This window comes from Esox lucius, chromosome 15 (assembly GCF_011004845.1).
Source record: "Esox lucius isolate fEsoLuc1 chromosome 15, fEsoLuc1.pri, whole genome shotgun sequence".
NCBI lineage: Eukaryota > Metazoa > Chordata > Actinopteri > Esociformes > Esocidae > Esox > Esox lucius.
The window spans coordinates 12,515,054-12,532,443 of record NC_047583.1 but is presented as its reverse complement, the minus strand read 5'-3'; the positions used below and the strand labels follow the sequence as shown (position 1 = coordinate 12,532,443).

Sequence of the window (17,390 nt, the reverse complement as noted above, 5' to 3'; positions counted from 1 at the left end):
CCTTCGCGAGATGTAGAATCCCATTAGGCCTCACACTTGCTCAATTTCACATGAAAGGATAGATAGGCGTGTTTAATTATAGTGTATTCATTTTTTCCCCTCCTGATAACGTACAAAACGAAATACCTCCACACTGGAAAAGGGCAGTCCTACACTGCTTTGATTTAGTCAAAGTTGCTCCAGAGTAAAAAAACAAACAAATCTTGAGTTTTGATAGCCAAAGTTTTGATAGTAAACAAACGGCTTGGGTCAAAAATGTAAATAGTTGCAGAGATTCAGCTGATTGTTTATCACATTACACAACACAATCAATTCACAATATCAGGACAGCCTCAAGGGATACATTATCTTTTAACAAAACTTCAAAATACAAAAACGCATGTAAATAGTGTTCCATCATGTGATGTTTTTCTGACATCATACAACTAAGTTCACTTACATATCCACATACACTATGGTCTATACAAAAATGTACACATCCATAATCACACAAGTGTATAAAAATGAATTTTCTGCAATGATTATTGATGAAGTAGTAATGCTTGTGCTTTCGACAACACATAAATAGTTTAATAACTACAAACATGATGGGATTTGGGTCAAAATATCCATACAGTTGAAGGAGTCAAACATTTCAAGTTATAAGGGGGCTATTTGTTAACTTGAATAGAGATTAAGTCACCTTTTAGAAAGCCTTCCCACTGGCCTCAAATCGAGGAACCTTGGGTTTAAAATAGATTTAGACCAAATATAATTTAGTTAACTTTGTTCATACAAAGGACAATCTCAATGCAACTACAAGGTTTCCAAAGTACAACTGTACACAACATGCTGTTAAGGCAGTAATAATGTGGAATTCAGCTCCCCTACAAACAGTGAGTTGAAATCCAGATAACACGTTATTGGTATGTTCATTGGTTTACTATGGTTATTTTCTTTTGTTCTCTTCCCCACAAGACACCAATATAATTCCACAGAATGCATAAGATTGTGCCATGAAATGTAACAATGTGCTTTCCATGTCCTTACTCCTTGGAGACGTAGACATTATTTCAATAAATGTAACCATATTAATCCACTCTAGCTCAAATAAATTACTTAGATACCCTAAAAATAAGGGTTTATATCTTTCCTCACAGTATACTACTGAACGGAAAGTTTTAATGGAGTGCAGAGAACTTCCCACTCCTTGACCTTAAATATACATGGTTCAGTTACATAAACATCCCATTCAAATCATGGATTTGAAAGACAGGTAAGTTCCAGTTAACAGTTTTGATTCAGACAAACAGACACAAATCAAACACAACAAATCTCACAAAGTACAGTAGACGCTCAACAGGCCACAGAGAGAGCCACAACGGTGTCCACTAGAGGTCCACAACTGTGTCCACTAGAGGTCCCTGTAACCCTGTAGAGTCCAGTGTATAATAAGGCCCTTGTGTTTGCGTATGTAGCAGCAGGTAGGGTGCGTGAGTCAAAGCAGCTGCAGTGCGGTGTGAGGTTTCTTCTGAACATATAAGCTCTGCCTGGCCTCCCCTGGTGGCCTTTTCAGTTCGGGCCCACGGGTGCAAACACGTGGGACAGTGGTGGCCTTTCGACCAGTCCCAAGTGTAGGGGCTCCTACACAATGGTCCCAAGCTCTGTGGACTCCGTCTCAGAGTCCTGTTCGTTGTCCCTGTTTCAGAATGGGAATGAACCCAAGAGTTAGACACAAAGGTTGTGGCTTCTTCTAGAGGGTCCTTTATTAGAGGCAGAGAGGCTCAACCTTAAAGCGTGTCCATGGCATCTACATAAACCATGTTTAATGGTCCCCCGGTGAAGAGACTGTTCTAGATCCCCACTACAATGTCACTTTATTGATTAAATGTATTTATTAGAAAAAAATTGCTTGGTTTGCACAAACCTGTTCTGTTACACTTATATGTTGGCTTAAATACCCCTAATCATGGAGATTTGTACTTAGGTGCTTGACCAGACTTACCGCATCTCCTGCAGAAGTTTCCTGTTGCCTTGCCTCTTTGCCTCATCGATGGGGTAGCTCTTGAAAATGAACAGCCCCAGTACTATGAGAACAGCAGGAGCAGGTGCTACCAGCACCTTAAGAGTTAAATTCACTGCATCAGGTTGCGAGCAGCCTCTGGTCACATAGCCCGCAAAGCTGCACAAAACGCAGTGAGAAAGAGAAATAGGTACAGTTTGATATGATGTGAATTATGTAGTTGTTCACCACATGACTTGTCCAGGGTACTGGGTAAAAGTAAGTTAGCTAATCTTCAAAAAGCCATTATCCTGGAATAGAATCCAGGCAGTTTCTGAGAAAGTCTCCACTAAGCCTTTAGGAATCCTGCAAATATGGCTTGATTCCAAACTAAACTCCTTAAAATGTCAGAAAAAAACAACAGCTTGTCATGAACAAAGAATTGGCAAAGAGATGGACTCACTCTAGACTGAGAGTCGAGATACCAAGGGAGATTCCGGAGGCAAACTTGGTGAAGAAGACATAAAAGGAGTAGAAAATTGCCTCGTGGCCATTCGAATCTGGATGATTGATCTTGAAATCATCCACCACGTCTGGTAGCATAGACCTGAGAATGAACGACAGAGAAAATGTGAATGCATACAAAAAGGCAAGACACACATACCACATACCAGGGTGAGTGAAGAGACGCATTATGCTGCTATTGCTCCAGACATTCAGCCATCCACCCAGATCGCAGACAACTCACCAGGGTAGAAGGAAGGCTGCAGCCACACTAACTCCCGCCGCCACAGAGACCACATAGGCCACAACGAGACTGCTCTCTATGGAGACGATCAGGATCATGAAGGGCACTGCCCACTGTCGAGATGCATAGGACAGGAATGAGATGAGGCACGTGTGATGAACAGCACCTTTGTATGGAGGATGAAACTCGTGATATATCCAATTAATAAATGTATATTCAAAATCTACAGTGCATTCGGGAAGTATTTTATTCATGCCAATTAACGAAACTCTTATAAACATAAATATTCAGAGCCTTTATTCAGTAATTTATAAAAGCGTCTTTGCCAGCGATCATAGCTTTGAGTCTTCTCTTCCAGTTTGCACATCTGGATTTGGGCAGATTTTCTCTGTCAGATTAGATGGGAGCGTCAGTGAACGGTGATCTTTTGCCCCCCCCCCCCCACAGATGTTTAATGGGGGGGGGGGGGGGTTCATACCCTTGTCATGCTGAAAAATGTATCTTCACTTCAATCTGAGGTCCAGTGTTCTCTGGATCAGATTTTCTTCAAGGACCTCTGTATACCCCCCGTTCATCCAGCCCTTGACCAGTCTCCCAGTCGCTGCTGAGAAGCATCCCCATAGCATGATACTCATTCCAATGCCATGCTTTACCGTAGGGATGGTATTAGCCAGGTGTACCTTGTTTTAGCGAGACGTATTGCTTGGCATTCAGGCCTAATGTCAGATTTTGGAGTCATCAGACCAGATAATATTTTTTTTTGTTAGGCTCTCAGAGTCCTTAAGGCAGCGTGTAATACACATTTTACTCAGGAGTCTGTCGAAAAACATTACCATAAAGGGCTAGCTGGTTGTACTGCAGGTTGCAAATCTTTGCAGAGAAACTATTTATTTAATTCTAATTCCATCAGGGCTGGTCCTTCATACTTCTGCGGTGACTATCCATCAACACACACTGCTCACCGTGATGCCAAAGTAGACTGCAGTCTTCTTCCCAAATCGGCTCAGGAACCACTGCCAGAATGGAATGGATAATGTCCCAGAGAGCTAGAAATGAAACACCAAAGAGCATAAAGATTTTTTTTTATTCATGTTTGAACACCTTCCATAAAAATGAATAGCAATACATCAGCAAAGTAGACTTCTCCAAGCACTCCGGGCAACGTGGAAATGGGAAAGGTCAGACTCACCAATGGGCTCAAAAATCATCAGAGGAAGACAATGTGAAAGGGCTCTATTTAACCCTGTTGGGGGTATATGACCCTTGACCTCTTATAGAGGTGTAGTCAACCTTGTGTAATATCGCCACACATGGATTAGCTTGTGGCTGGCCATTCGGCTGTATAGGAAATATCAAACAATGAGTACTGACCAAGGCAAACAGCATATAGGTACCTAGCCTGGCATACATGGGGTTTGGTGGAGTTGGCTGAAACAAATCTGGTGACTGGACTACTGAAAATGCCTATGAAGTCCTGGGCGCAGGGCAGCTCTACCTCCTTCTCAGGCAGGAGACAACGGTACAGAAGAGAGAAGAGGGAACGCCAAGGCCCTATTCTCATGGCAGCGCAGACAGATCGCCTGGGCAACAAAGACCCCTCTGTGCGCCTTTCTCTGTCTAGCTCCTGCAGAAGGACTGGCTGGGAAGACAGGTTCCCAGGGACCACAACAACGCCTCCTCTCACCCTGACAATCTGCCCTTTTAGAACTACGGTGACAACTCCTCACATAAGGCCCCTCCACCCAGAAACATTGTGGGCCCACAGGCGTTACTCTAACACACAAGGTGACCTTTCAGGCACAATGTCTTCATGAAAAGGCTGTACTTGCACTGACGCTTTGATTTGTGTGAGGTCTCTAGAGGGAGGTTTGAGTAGACCTACCATAATGACCAGCAGAATGTTCTGGAAGTCATTTCTGAAGCCAAGCGTGTAGGTGCAGAAAAGGGCAAAGTTCCCCTCCAGGAGCTGCCAGGAGCAGAGCAATAAAATAATCTGTTAAGAAATACTGTGTCAACCCATAATGGATGTCATATACATGAACATTCAAATAATCCAACAACTGGGGTTACACTGTTGCCAGTCATAAAATTATTGTTTTGTTCATATCTGTGTGATTAGGCCATTCTATAGGCTGTTTTAGAAGTGTGACTCACCATAAAGGCCAGCGAGGTGAAGAGGAATCCCATGACTAGTTTAACATAAGGCCCATAACCCATCACCATCTTCACACCGTCAAAGAAAGACATGGGCTCCATTTTCAAACGCCCACTCTCTAGGGTCCAAAACAAAGGCATGATTAGAAATGAAGAAGAGTTATTGTATGTTCTTTCTAAATCCTCGTCCATGGCACAAACTGACACGACTGACAAAATCTGGGCCACTCCCAGTAACAAAGAATTCTTAAACCATTTCAAGGTTTTTTCTAATAATAAACAAAAAGCAGTCACATTCCAAATATGAGAAATGCTGTCGTAAGAGCAGAACATGTTCAACTTTAAATGTCTCACCTTCCTGCTCTCTGACTCCCAGGAACAGGATAGCAGCACAGAGGACATATATGATGCAGATTATTCCTGAGGCTATCAGGTATGCGCGTTTCTGTAAGTGGGACAGGAGGAGCATAGGTCACAATTTACTTCTAACATTGCTTGAGTGTTCTGCCATGTCATCCCTAAGGTCTACCTCTTACCGTGCCGTTCAAGGAGATGTTATTGTCTGACCCCAGCAGGACGGAGGTGCCGTTGTGAAGTATATCCAAATCTCCTGGGAGACAAGGGGCGATTGCCCCGCCCACTATCTGACCCTGGATTGCCGTGCCAACCACCGTGCCCAGCACCTCCACGGTCATACCTGAACGGTATGGATGGGAGGATGAGAAGAGAGTAGAATGAACATCTCGAATTGACAACCACAAGATGCTAATGACCCACAGAGATGTTGCTGTTGACCTACGGTAGGCAGTGGCAGAGTCTCTCTCTTTCTGCTCGGTGCTGATGAACATGGTAAGTGCTGAGTAGGGCACATGGAAGCACTGCGTACACACACACACACACACACACACACACACACACACACACACACACACACACACACAAAGGGGTTTGAGTAAAAACGTACTGAACATTTTCCTGTTCGTATTGAACATTTTAAACCAAACAATAGAGGAGAGACTAACCGTCTGCAGAGTCTGGAAGAGGCAGTAGAAGACCAGATACCACAGGACCTTTCCCTGCTCCACTGGAGGGACAAACCAGATCATAAAGTAGGTGAGAACTGCAAACGGAGTGGAGATGAGTATCCTAAGGAGAAACAGTAATACAAACATGAATAGATGTAATGTAATGATAGAGGAGCACATTAACATGTGGGTATTTAAGTAGGCCTATTTTACCTCTGTGACTGGAAACCATAGTCATATACAAATGTGCTCATAAGTATGCATACCCTGGCAGAAATTGTGAAATTTTGGCATTGAATTATTTTTTTAAATTTAAGGATAGTGATCATATGAAGCCAGTTATTATCACATATGTTTGGCTCCTTTTTAAATAATATTAACAGAAATCATCAAAATGGCCCTGATCAGAAGTTTACATACCTTGTCACATTCAAGGGTGACACACACAGGTGAAAATGGCAATTAAAAGGTGAATTTCCCACACCTGTGGCTTTTAAAATTGCAATTAGAGTCGGTGTATAAATAGTCAGTGAGTTTGTTAACTTTCACACGGATGCACTGAGCAGGCTAGATACGGAGTCATGGGGAGCAGAAAAGAACTGCGTAACAAGGTAATGGAAATGTATAAAGGATGGAAAAGGATATAAAAATATATCCAAAGCCTTGCAAATGCCAGTCAGTACTGTTCAATCACTTATTAAGAAGTGGAAAACTCAGGGATCTATTGACACCAAGCCAAGGTCAGATTGACCAAGGAAGATTTCAGCCAAAACTGCCAGAAGAATTCTTCAGGATACAAAGAAAAACCTACAGGCAACCTCAGGAGAAATACAGGCGGCTCTGGAAAAAGATGGTGTGGTTATTTCAAGTAGCACAATATGACGATACTTGAACAAAAATGAGCTGCATGGTCGAGTTGCCAGAAAGAAGCCCTTACTGCGCCAATGCCACAAAAAAGCCTGGTTACAATATGCCGACAACACCTTGACAGCTTCTGGCGCACTGTAATTTGGAGTGACAAGACTAAAATAGATCTTTATGGTCACAACCGTAAGTGCTATGTTTGGAGAGGGGTCAACAAGGCCTATAGTGATCCTCCAGTGGTTACAACAGAAAAAGGTGAATGTTCTGGAGTGGCCATCACAGTCTCCTGACCTCAATATCATCGAGCCACTCTGGGGAGATCTCAAACGTGCGGTTCATGCAAGCCGACCAAAGACTTTGCATGACCTGGAGGCATTTAGCCAAGACGAATGGGCAGCTACACCACCTGCAAGAATTTGGGGCCTCATAGACAACTATTACAAAAGACTGCACACTATAATTGATGCTAAAGGGGACAATACACAGTATTATGAACTAAGGGTATACAGACTTTTGAACAGGGGTCAGTTAATTGTTTTCTTTGTTGCCATGTTTTGTTTTATGATTGTGCCATTCTGTTATGACCCACAGTTGAATGTGAATCCCATAAGAAATAAAATAAATGTGTTTGCCTTCCCACTCATGTTTTCTTTACAAATGGTACATGTATAACCAATCCTCCAAGGGTATGCAAACTTTTGAGCACTACTGTATATACTATACAAATACAACTTACTACAGTATTGAAGAAATGAACAGTATTCATAACGGTGTGTTGTGTGTTCATATTGGTCTTACCGTTTGGAAACGACAACATAAAAATGAGTCCCCCCAATTTAGGGCAATAGAACAACTGGCATGACAGGTGATTCTGGTGTTACAATTTATGCTGTCAATGTTTAGTTCTGGTTGTAGGCTTTGCTTTTGCCCAGTTTCCAAATGGTTAAACCGACAGTTATGAACATATCCTGATGTTTTAATGAAGATTCCGGGCTTTTTGGCCAATGGCTGTAAAAGTGTTGCTGATGCACCTTTAATCTCATTGTGACTCTTTGATTTCAAATCCAAACTTTTGTACAACTACAAGAAATGCTAACTATCACAATGATTCCAAAGGGCATGCATGGTGTCATCCGCACAGGGTTGAGATGCATCGGGGAAGAATAAAATGCAAACCCCTCTCCTTCTCTTTCATTCCCTTTTTCTCTCTGTGCTTTAGGAGCAGGTCTTTAGAAACAATCCCTTGGAATCCTCTATTGTTTGGGGCAGTGCACAGAATGGGATCAGTGTGGCCGCCCTCTGCCCTGTGCTGTCTGGGAGGCTATGGTGGGCAGTCTAATCTGTGGTGCCATAGTGACCTGCCTCACTTTCACCCTAATCTCAAGACACCGCGACACAATACACTGGACCAGCAGAAACTCTGGATCCACTGCTGGGTTTTCAGCCAACCGTGCAATGTTAATACCGCATAAGAAGTAACGGTTCTTTCCATCCGTCTGTGTTTGAGCTGAAGTTATAGAGTCCACAGTGTTCAGGCAGTCTCCATGGGACCAGTCATCGCAGTTTGTGGGGGGCCTCTGAATAGTGCAGCAGTAAATTCACTGCCTCAAAGTACTGCTGCATCATTGCAGCCAGGACTTCAAATCCTGTTTGCTCGTATACCAACAATACCCAGGGAAGTGTAAAGTGGCTCAGCACTGTCCCGGGTTGGTGTGAGACTGAGATCCCTTGCCTTGTTGCTCCCTAGAGAGTTATTGTGGGAGGTTGGCAGCGACCTAGCTCATTTGTGGTTTCTGTTCAGGCATTTCCCAAGAGCATAGGTATAGGATAACATTTCCTGGTTGAGCAAGCAGTCTTGTAAGAAGCAGAACGCTTTGGCAAGATGTGCTCCCAGGACACATCTTGATCTTCGACCATCCCAAGACTGATGGGATTTGCTGTGGTGAGGCAAGGCCACAAGCGTGAAATGGACTTGATTAACTCGGGAGAGAAAAATTGGGTAAAAAATAAAATACAAATAAATACATACACGTATGATGCGTTATTTGACATGTCAACCATCTTCATGCATGGCCAGTTAACGAACAAGCGCCTGGTTCTCTGTTGTCCACTGAGAAAGCCCCACAGAACCCCCCAGTCCTGCCTGTCTCCTCCTGACCCAATGTGAGCAGACTGAATGGGGTTAATGAGAGTCAACTGTCTGATGTAGGTAGAAAGAGGTCAGATATATCCTCGATTGTCTACATTATGTAGACTGTATATGGTTGAATACACAAAACTCACAGCAAGAGCATGAGAGCAGCCTCACCCTCACACAAACCTTGAGGGCAAATGAATAAACAAGCGCACAAACACACACGCACACGAACGCACACACACACACACACACACGGAAACGCTGAAGGTTTATTTTGCAAACAGATTGCATCTTCTGTCTGTGAGAAACATGAATGTGCTACTTCAAGCTGTCAAAACGGTCTTATCTGGATACTTCTTTTATGCCCTCTATACTATCATGCACTTTTTTTTTTTTATCAGACAATTGTGTTTGGTGCAAACATCAATGGTGGGAACATGCACAAAGTGTGCAGATATTGAAATATTTGCATGAAAAACTGTGCCTTTTGGATGGAAACCTGTCTAGTGATGTTTCTTCTCCAAACAGACATTTTGCTCATTGAAGGCACAGTAAAAGCTGGCGTGGTGCAGAGTAAAAGCTAGCTTTTCAATTAGAGTATTACATGTCGGGGTATTGAAAGATAATCCCAGAGAGCATGGGTCTGTCAGAAGTGAGGATGGGGAGGGGTTCACCACTCTGTGCAAGACTGCGTGGGCAGAAAGTACAACAATTTAACGTAAAATTGGCACGAGTTTGGGTATCTCATCATCTATGGTACATAATATCATTATAAAACTCAGAGAATCCATAGAAATCAGCGTATGCAAGGGACAAGGCCAAAAACAATATTGGATGTCCCGGGATCTTCAGGCCCTCAGGCGGCGCTGCATTAAAACCAGACATGAATCTATAGTGGGCACGTCTGCAGGGCTCAGACACACTTCCCTAAAACCACTGTTGTGAACAAATTCAAAATGGGCATGTTTTTTTTCCAAAAGCAATAACATCTCTCAGTTTCAACATTTGATATGATGTCATTGTACTATTTTCAAATAAATATAGGGATAAATGATTTGCACATCATTGCATTCTGGTTTTATTTACATTTTACGCAGCGTCCCAACTGCGTAAAATGGGGTTGTACATATTTGTAGACATTCCATTTCCATCACACCTGTTATGATTTTAATTTAGACTATATGAATATCCTGTTCTAAAAAAAACTCAGAATGAAACATGGTTTATGACATCAATATTTAAATTCAAGGGCGTTCTAAAATTGCAGTTTGTATTCGGTTTCCATGGTTTAGACCCAGGGAATATAATTACAGAGAAAGCATACTCCACTAATAGTGCTAATTAAAAAACAACAACAGTGAAATGGGAAAAGTGACAGGTTTGGTTAAGTGAGGCATCAAGAGTGAACAAGACCTTGTCTTTGCTCAGGCTCTGATAGGAACATGTTGAAGGCCATGTGGTGGTTTGTACAGGACAGAAAACTGCACACACTGCCACCCAACAATGACCTCATTAACATGTGGCCAAGATTCTCCCCACTACTTGACCTTAGGTAACCTCGCCTCTGAATCAGCCGAGCCCCCTACCCCCAGCCAACTGCCATTCTGGGTCTTCATAGACACACAGACACACACACACGCTTCAAGCATCCCCATTGGCTTAAATCCAATGGTGTGTTGAGGGTGGGCCCAATCAGAAAGGGAGACAACATCCACTCTGCACATGCAGCTCATGCACACCCAGCTCCCTATATATACACATCCCTAAGGTCCTGAGACATCAAGTGAATCCAGTAATTCATGAAAAAAACACATCCAAATCCATTAACAAGTCACAGCATTGTAATATTTTCATTTTAACCACCATATCGCTGTGTCCTCAAAGAGGAGTATTTGAAAATATACAGTAGCGTGCTAGATAACTGTAGCACGTTCCCTGTTTTGAAGGACACTGCTGTCACATGATCATCCATCTGAAATCTTATCCAGCTGAAAAGGGCAATCATGCAAACAAAACTTAGGTTTAGAAGACAATAAGAGACAGATTTTAGCCTATTGACAAAGACAGAGCAGTGCTTCCCCTTATACCCCAACCAATCTGCTGCACACCTACTGGCATATAAAGTAGCCATCAAAAGGCTGTCTAGGCGGGGATAGAACAGTGTAACGTTGAGCCTTCCATCTTTACAAACAGCAGGCTCACAATGTTGACCTCCCATTGCGGGAATCCCAAAAAACTTGAAAGAGTTTACCAAGAGACGAAAGAATAAGACAAAGCTGGTGCTACAGTAACAAGGACAACTTGTGTGGCGTGATGACGTTCATGCGGCGAAAAAAGGCTCACTTAGAGGCACTTCAAATGGGACATTTTCATGGAAACTTACAGTGCTAGCACAAAAGAGAAAGTCACCTGGGCATTCCAGAAGGTCCACTGTAGCTTAAGAAGACTACGACTTGTTTCACTCAGTCCTAGTTGGAAGATCAAAGCTACGGCAACAGACAATGGCCAACAGCAGATAGAAACGGAGTAATAATCAGTAGCGACTGAGTTTAATTTCATTGTTAAGAATGACGCATGTTATTCAGTGCACTTAACAAATAAAAGACTTCGTCTTTGAGGTAGAGTAGAGGGTAAGTTAGATGTATCACTGATTCAGTGACAGCCTGTATTCATCTGTTCCAGCTGCTTTTTAACAGTTGACGGCCTATATTCAGATGTATTCTCCGTAGTCGTGTTGAGATGTTTTGCACAACATTTTCTTAACACATCTCTACTAAAATAGCCTCCTGTTTATGTCCTCATTCTAATTTCCACGTTCATTTGTGCATAAGACAATAAGCTGGGTCACCTGCTGGGTGATCAAAACAGAGGCACTTACCACGGCATCATCCGGCCAAACCGTGTCCACCGGCTCCGGCTCACCAGGAAGCCGACCGTCGGGTCTGTCACTGCATCCCAGGCCCGGCCCACAAACAAGATGACAGAGGCATGTAATGGGTCCAGCTACGGAGAGACAGATGAAGAGAACGGGAGAAATGAGTGGACGATGACACCAACAATGAAAACATTTATTAAAATGCATAGAGAAAAACAGAGTGAATCTCCTCATAGTAAAAACTGTAGTAGGATGCTGGTACGATCGCCAGTAGGGGTGCTGCTTCCCACGGCCATGATATCAACCCCAGTATACAGGTGCTGGTCATAAAATTTGAATATTATCAAAAAGTTTATTTATTTCAGTAACTCCATTCAAAAAGTGAAACTTGTATATTATATTCATTCATTACACACAGACTGATGTATTTCAAATGTTTATTTATTTTAATTGTGATGATTATAACTGACAACTAACGAAAATCCCAAATTCAGTATCTCGGAAAATTTGAATATTAAGTAAGACCAATACAAAAAAATATTTTTAGAAATGTTGGCCAACTGAAAAGTATGAACATGAAAAGTATGAGCATGTACAGCAATCAATACTTAGTTGGGGCTCCTTTTGCCTGAATTACTGCAGCAATGTGGCGTGGCATGGAGTCGATCAGTCTGTGGCACTGCTCAGGTGTTATGAGAGCCCAGGTTGCTCTGATAGTGGCCTTCAGCTCTCCTGCATTGTTGGGTCTGGCGTATCGCATCTTCCTCTTCACAATACCCCATAGATTTTCTATAGGGTTAAGGTCAGGCAAGTTTGCTGGCCAATTAAGAACAGGGATACCATGGTCCTTAAACCAGGTACTGGTAGCTTTGGCACTGTGTGCAGGTGCCAAGTCCTGTTGGAAAATGAAATCTGCATCTCCATAAAGTTGGTCAGTAGCAGGAAGCATGAAGTGCTCTAAAACTTCCTGGTAGACGGCAGCGTTGATCTTGGACCTCAGAAAACACAGTGGACCAACACCAGCAGATGACATGGCACTCCAAACCATCACTGACTGTGGAAACTTTACACTGGACTTCAAGCAATGTGGATTCTGTGCCTCTCCTCTCTTCCTCCAGACTCTGGGACCTTGATTCCCAAAGGAAATGCAAAATGTACTTTCATCAGAGAACATAACTCAGCAGCAGCCCAGTCCTTTTTGTCTTTAGCCCAGGCGAGATGCTTCTGACGCCGTGTCTTGTTCAAGAGTGGCTTGACACAAGGAATGAGACAGCTGAAACCCATGTCTTGCATACGTCTGTGTGTGGTGGTTCTTGAAGCACTGACTCCAGCTGCAGTCCACTCTTTGTGAATCTCCCCCACATTTCTGAATGGGTTTTGTTTCACAATCCTCTCCAGGGTGCGGTTATCCTTATTGCTTGTACACTTTTTTCTACCATATCTTTTCCTTCCCTTCACCTCTCTATTAATGTGCTTGGACACAGAGCTCTGTGAACTGCCATCCTCTTTAGCTATGACCTTTTGGGTCTTGCCCTCCTTGTGCAAGGTGTCAATGGTTGTCTTTTGGACAGCTGTCAAGTCAGCAGTCTTCCCCATGATTGTGTTGCCTACAGAACTAGACTGAGAGACCGTTTAAAGGCCTTTGCAGGTGTTTCGGGTAAATTAGCTGATTAGAGAGTGGCACCAGGTGTCTTCAATATTGAACCTTTTCACAATATTCTAATTTTCTGAGATAGTGAATTTGGGGTTTTCATTAGTTGTTAGTTATAATCATCAAAATTAAAAGAAATAAACACTTGAAATATACCAGTTTGTGTGGAATGAATGTATACATTATACAAGTTTCACTTTTTGAATGGAATTACTGAAATAAATAAATCTTTTGATGATATTCTAATTTTATGACCAGCACCTGTATTTTCATTTCATAGAAACCAATCCACTGCATTACAGCTAGAAACTCTACAATCCCCAGTATCTGTATGATAGCTATGCTACCAGCATGTACAAAGTATATGTAGCATTTAGCAGTCACTTTTTCTAAACCCGAAAAGGACAAGTTGTATGCAGCAAAGACCCAAATTTATCAAAATCTAACTATATTTGCCACATTGTAAACCACTTACAATAAGTACACTGTGACAGATTTGACAAACTTCCGATTAGATCAGAGCTTTTAAAGCTAATGACGCCGTCCTTTTCCTGTCCTACTGACCTATTGGCAAAATGACCATCTTGTTCAGTTTAACACCATTCCAATAAGCTCATCTTTTTGTGTTAGTTGTACAATCGGAGCAACCTATTACTTGCTAATTGAGTGACAAAGCCAACCAGTTGGAGTCAGTGTTGATGCGCTTCAATAGATGTGTCATGCCTAGCCGCTTGCTGGCCTTGCCCTTTAAATGCGTTATCCAGAACTTTCTAGGGACAGTGAGACGGAAAAGTTGACGGTATTTAAAGAATTGAGAAGACAAAATATGTATTGTTGACATTCACTGTTAAAAAACTGAATTTAAGGGCAAGGTCATCAATAAGTACTGCACAAAGCACATCCAATACTGAAATTCTGATTTCTAATTGCCAGATCTGCCCTAGGAGCCCATTTATGATGAACTCCAAAACTCGCTTCACTATATACTTTGCCTGGCCACTCCAGAACATTTACATTCAAGTTATTTAGCAGGCAATCTCATGCAGAGCAACTTACAGTAGTGGGTGCATACATTTTCTTATTGTTTGGCACTGACAAACAAACCCACAACCATGGGGTTGTAAGCCCTTTAAAGATGCTTGGCCTAGGACTTCCAATCCCTGCCCTGTATGTTACACCGCCCAGCTGAATCCCATCTCACTCACCTGGGCCACATCCAGCAGGTAGATCTGGAGGAAGAAGCCCAGGGCACTGCCTGTGATCTGGTACGGAGCCCCTCCGATGGCATAGCACAACTTAGTGCACACTGAGAGACGGCCGCTGTTGTCCCTCCGCTGTAGAATGGTGAGAGAAGGAGCATGACGAAAAGACAATGTTGTTACTCGCCACATAGAATAACAACAGAAATGGAGAATATGTTGAACGCACTCGATTTGAATGGGTCCATGTCGATCCCAATCCATATCAACCTCACTATTAAAAACTACATGGGAGTAACTCATTTACAAGTAAGTCACTCAGTAGACACTCTTATCCAAAGCCACTTGTGTAGGAGTGCATACATTTTCGTAATCAAACCCAAAATGCTGGCACTGAAAATGCAATGCTCTACCAACTAAACTACACCGGACCCAATGTTTTATTATGTAGTATATCTTTATTTGGCCTTTTTACAATTTTAATGGATTTTCTTTGCTTAGTCCGGTTAAAACAACCGCATGCACGTGTTTATTTGAATCTCAAGCTTATTTCACAGGCGCCTGATTTAACAGCGGCCAGTGAAAGGTCACGTCTCATTGTAACCTCAAGATTCGCCAATGCTCCTCACCCCAGGGCTCGGTACTCACTCCACAGCTGAATGTCAGATTAGTTCTAAATCCCTCCAACTATGCAGTCTGGGCCACTCTAAACTTCGAGTGGTGTGAGACTGGACGTCAGTGAAGTTCACCCTGGTGCAGGAAGCAGCGATTGGTTCTTGCTATGGGATGATCAGGCATTCTGACATCACATCAGCGTCAAGGACTCCAACAGTCATGTGAATGGGGCACACACCCAGTCCTTATAATCACAAACCTTCTGCTGGTCAGGGAGAAAAGTCACCCAGTCCCACAGCCAATGAATGAAAAGAGCATCTATTCTGACACCCGATCTGTCAGAGAGTGAAGAGCTGACACCTGCTTTTACAAGCTACTAAGAATGCCCAAGAATGGACAGAAGGTTAAAACTGAAGGAGCAAGTCCTGCACTTACCACAAAACGAAGCACCACACACTGGCAATCACACTTGAAATCAACATACAATATAATTTAGTAATGTTTAATGCACAGCACATAACAGCCCAACAGAAACATACCCATTACTGACAAAATAGCAGTAGGGCTGTACGCGAGGAATTCAGGCTTTGTCTGTTATTATCGGTATACGTTGTTGTTTTGTAATTTACTTCATTTTCTGCATGTTTGCGTGTTTCTGATGTGTGTAAAATTACCCTTCAGACAAAATCCCATTCAGTAATGCCGTGTCTAATGTAAGCATGTCCCTTTAAAACCGGCAAAGTGATTTTCCCTGATTAACAGCAAGCGGATTGCTCAGTCTAGCGTGTAAAAAATCCTAGCCACCTCAACAAAGCTAGAGAGAATAAGCTGGGCGGGGATCATTTATCGTCTCTTCGTGTTATGGTTACCCATAATAAACCCACAAAAAGCCACTTACATCCCTGTAATATGAAGAATGTGGCGCTAGAAACATTACAGAAACAACTAATTACAATAACCTATATTGACAATCACATGGCTTTCACTGCCAATTACACCGGTCTCATTGGAAAACCGTTAACCAGACTTTGCCTCCATGCAAATGGTGTGACGATCAAAGCCATCTATATCCAGATATCACGATTAATATTGAAGTGCACATCTGTGCGTTAGAAAATAAATAAATGTATATATAGGCTTTGTAATTCATTACGTAACAAATTAAGAAAATTCCTCGTAAGGCGACCTACCGTGGTAATTTTTATTCCATCTTGACATATTGGTTTGGTTGGTAATAAACTTGCCTCCACATATTGCTCTGCGCCCCTTCCTTTTGCCATATCGTTTTACCTCGACAATTTTTCTTCAACCTTGGATTTTAAATTATCCTAACTGAATCTTGAAACCACGCGAGTAAAGCACCCTAATCGTTTAAGAGCTTTGTGTGTCCCCCAGTCATTTTGACGATAGTGTCCATTAGTTGGTCATTCATTCCTTCAACCACGCGGGTCATTCTTACGCGCTCTCAGAAACTACGCTTCCGACGTTAACCCTTTAATTGTCATTGTCCAATAGAATTCAATTTTAGCAATGTCTCGCCAGTACGCCTCCTACAATCGTCAGTGATCAGTTTCCAAAACAGAGATTGGCAATTCCTGTGAGTCGACGTCGTGCCGAAAAGCGCCCCCCTGCCAGAATCGTACCCCCCTTCGTGTAAACACGCACACACTATTCTCCTTTGGTCAGACTTGCATGCTTGTGAAGATGTTTGCCCTTCGCTCCGTTGTCAATTTAGCCAACGTTGTCAATTTAGTTTCACTGATGTTAGAAACATTATTTGCCTTCAAGATTATTACGTTTTCTCGTTTTTGTTCGCAAAGGAGGCACTCGTAACACAGGCAATTTTCTTTTAGTGTATTTGTTTCTATGCTATTAGGCCCTTTCAAAATGATACTCCTTCATTTACGCCATCTCTCCCATGTTTTATTCGACTAGTATATTTCAAAGTGTGAGTGGCGTTCAAAATTCTCCCATCTGTTTCGTGCGACTGCAAGGTATTGCACACTTCTGAAATGCTTGGGTGGCTCATGTTGACCAGAAGTGTGTTCCATATTAGTTCACTAGTCACAATTTCGGCAGGCAAGAAAATCTCTAGACAAGTTTGCTGCCTGTTCCTGATTCTTTCTTTAGTCCTATTTTCT

General features: G+C 42.5%; 1 protein-coding gene across 1 annotated transcript; it reads right to left on the bottom strand.

The window, feature by feature from the left end:
* Positions 1 to 258: 258 nt before the first annotated feature.
* Positions 259 to 17,171, bottom strand: LOC105015620 (sodium-dependent lysophosphatidylcholine symporter 1-B). The gene is made up of 14 exons (XM_010878901.3): positions 16,440 to 17,171; positions 14,641 to 14,769; positions 11,788 to 11,912; positions 5,906 to 6,029; positions 5,683 to 5,761; positions 5,420 to 5,580; positions 5,238 to 5,328; positions 4,884 to 5,002; positions 4,612 to 4,695; positions 3,692 to 3,775; positions 2,730 to 2,842; positions 2,445 to 2,588; positions 1,985 to 2,161; positions 259 to 1,678 (listed from the first exon to the last, which is right to left on the bottom strand). The coding sequence occupies exons 1-14, from the start codon at positions 16,527 to 16,529 to the stop codon at positions 1,624 to 1,626; spliced, it is 1,575 nt and encodes a 524-aa protein (XP_010877203.1). The 5' UTR covers positions 16,530 to 17,171; the 3' UTR covers positions 259 to 1,623.
* Positions 17,172 to 17,390: the final 219 nt, after the last annotated feature.

What these genes read in the sequence shown, in the direction of transcription:
- LOC105015620 (XM_010878901.3), bottom strand. Translation starts at nt 16,529, where the DNA reads ATGGCAAAAGGAAGGGGCGCAGAGCAATATGTGGAGGCAAGTTTATTA. An exon ending in TCTTCCAGACTCTGCAGACG is followed by an intron (nt 5,762 to 5,905) that starts GTTAGTCTCTCC and finishes GTGTGTACGCAG; the next exon opens with TGCTTCCATGTGCCCTACTC. An exon ending in AGACTCTGCCACTGCCTACC is followed by an intron (nt 5,581 to 5,682) that starts GTAGGTCAACAG and finishes CATACCGTTCAG; the next exon opens with GTATGACCGTGGAGGTGCTG.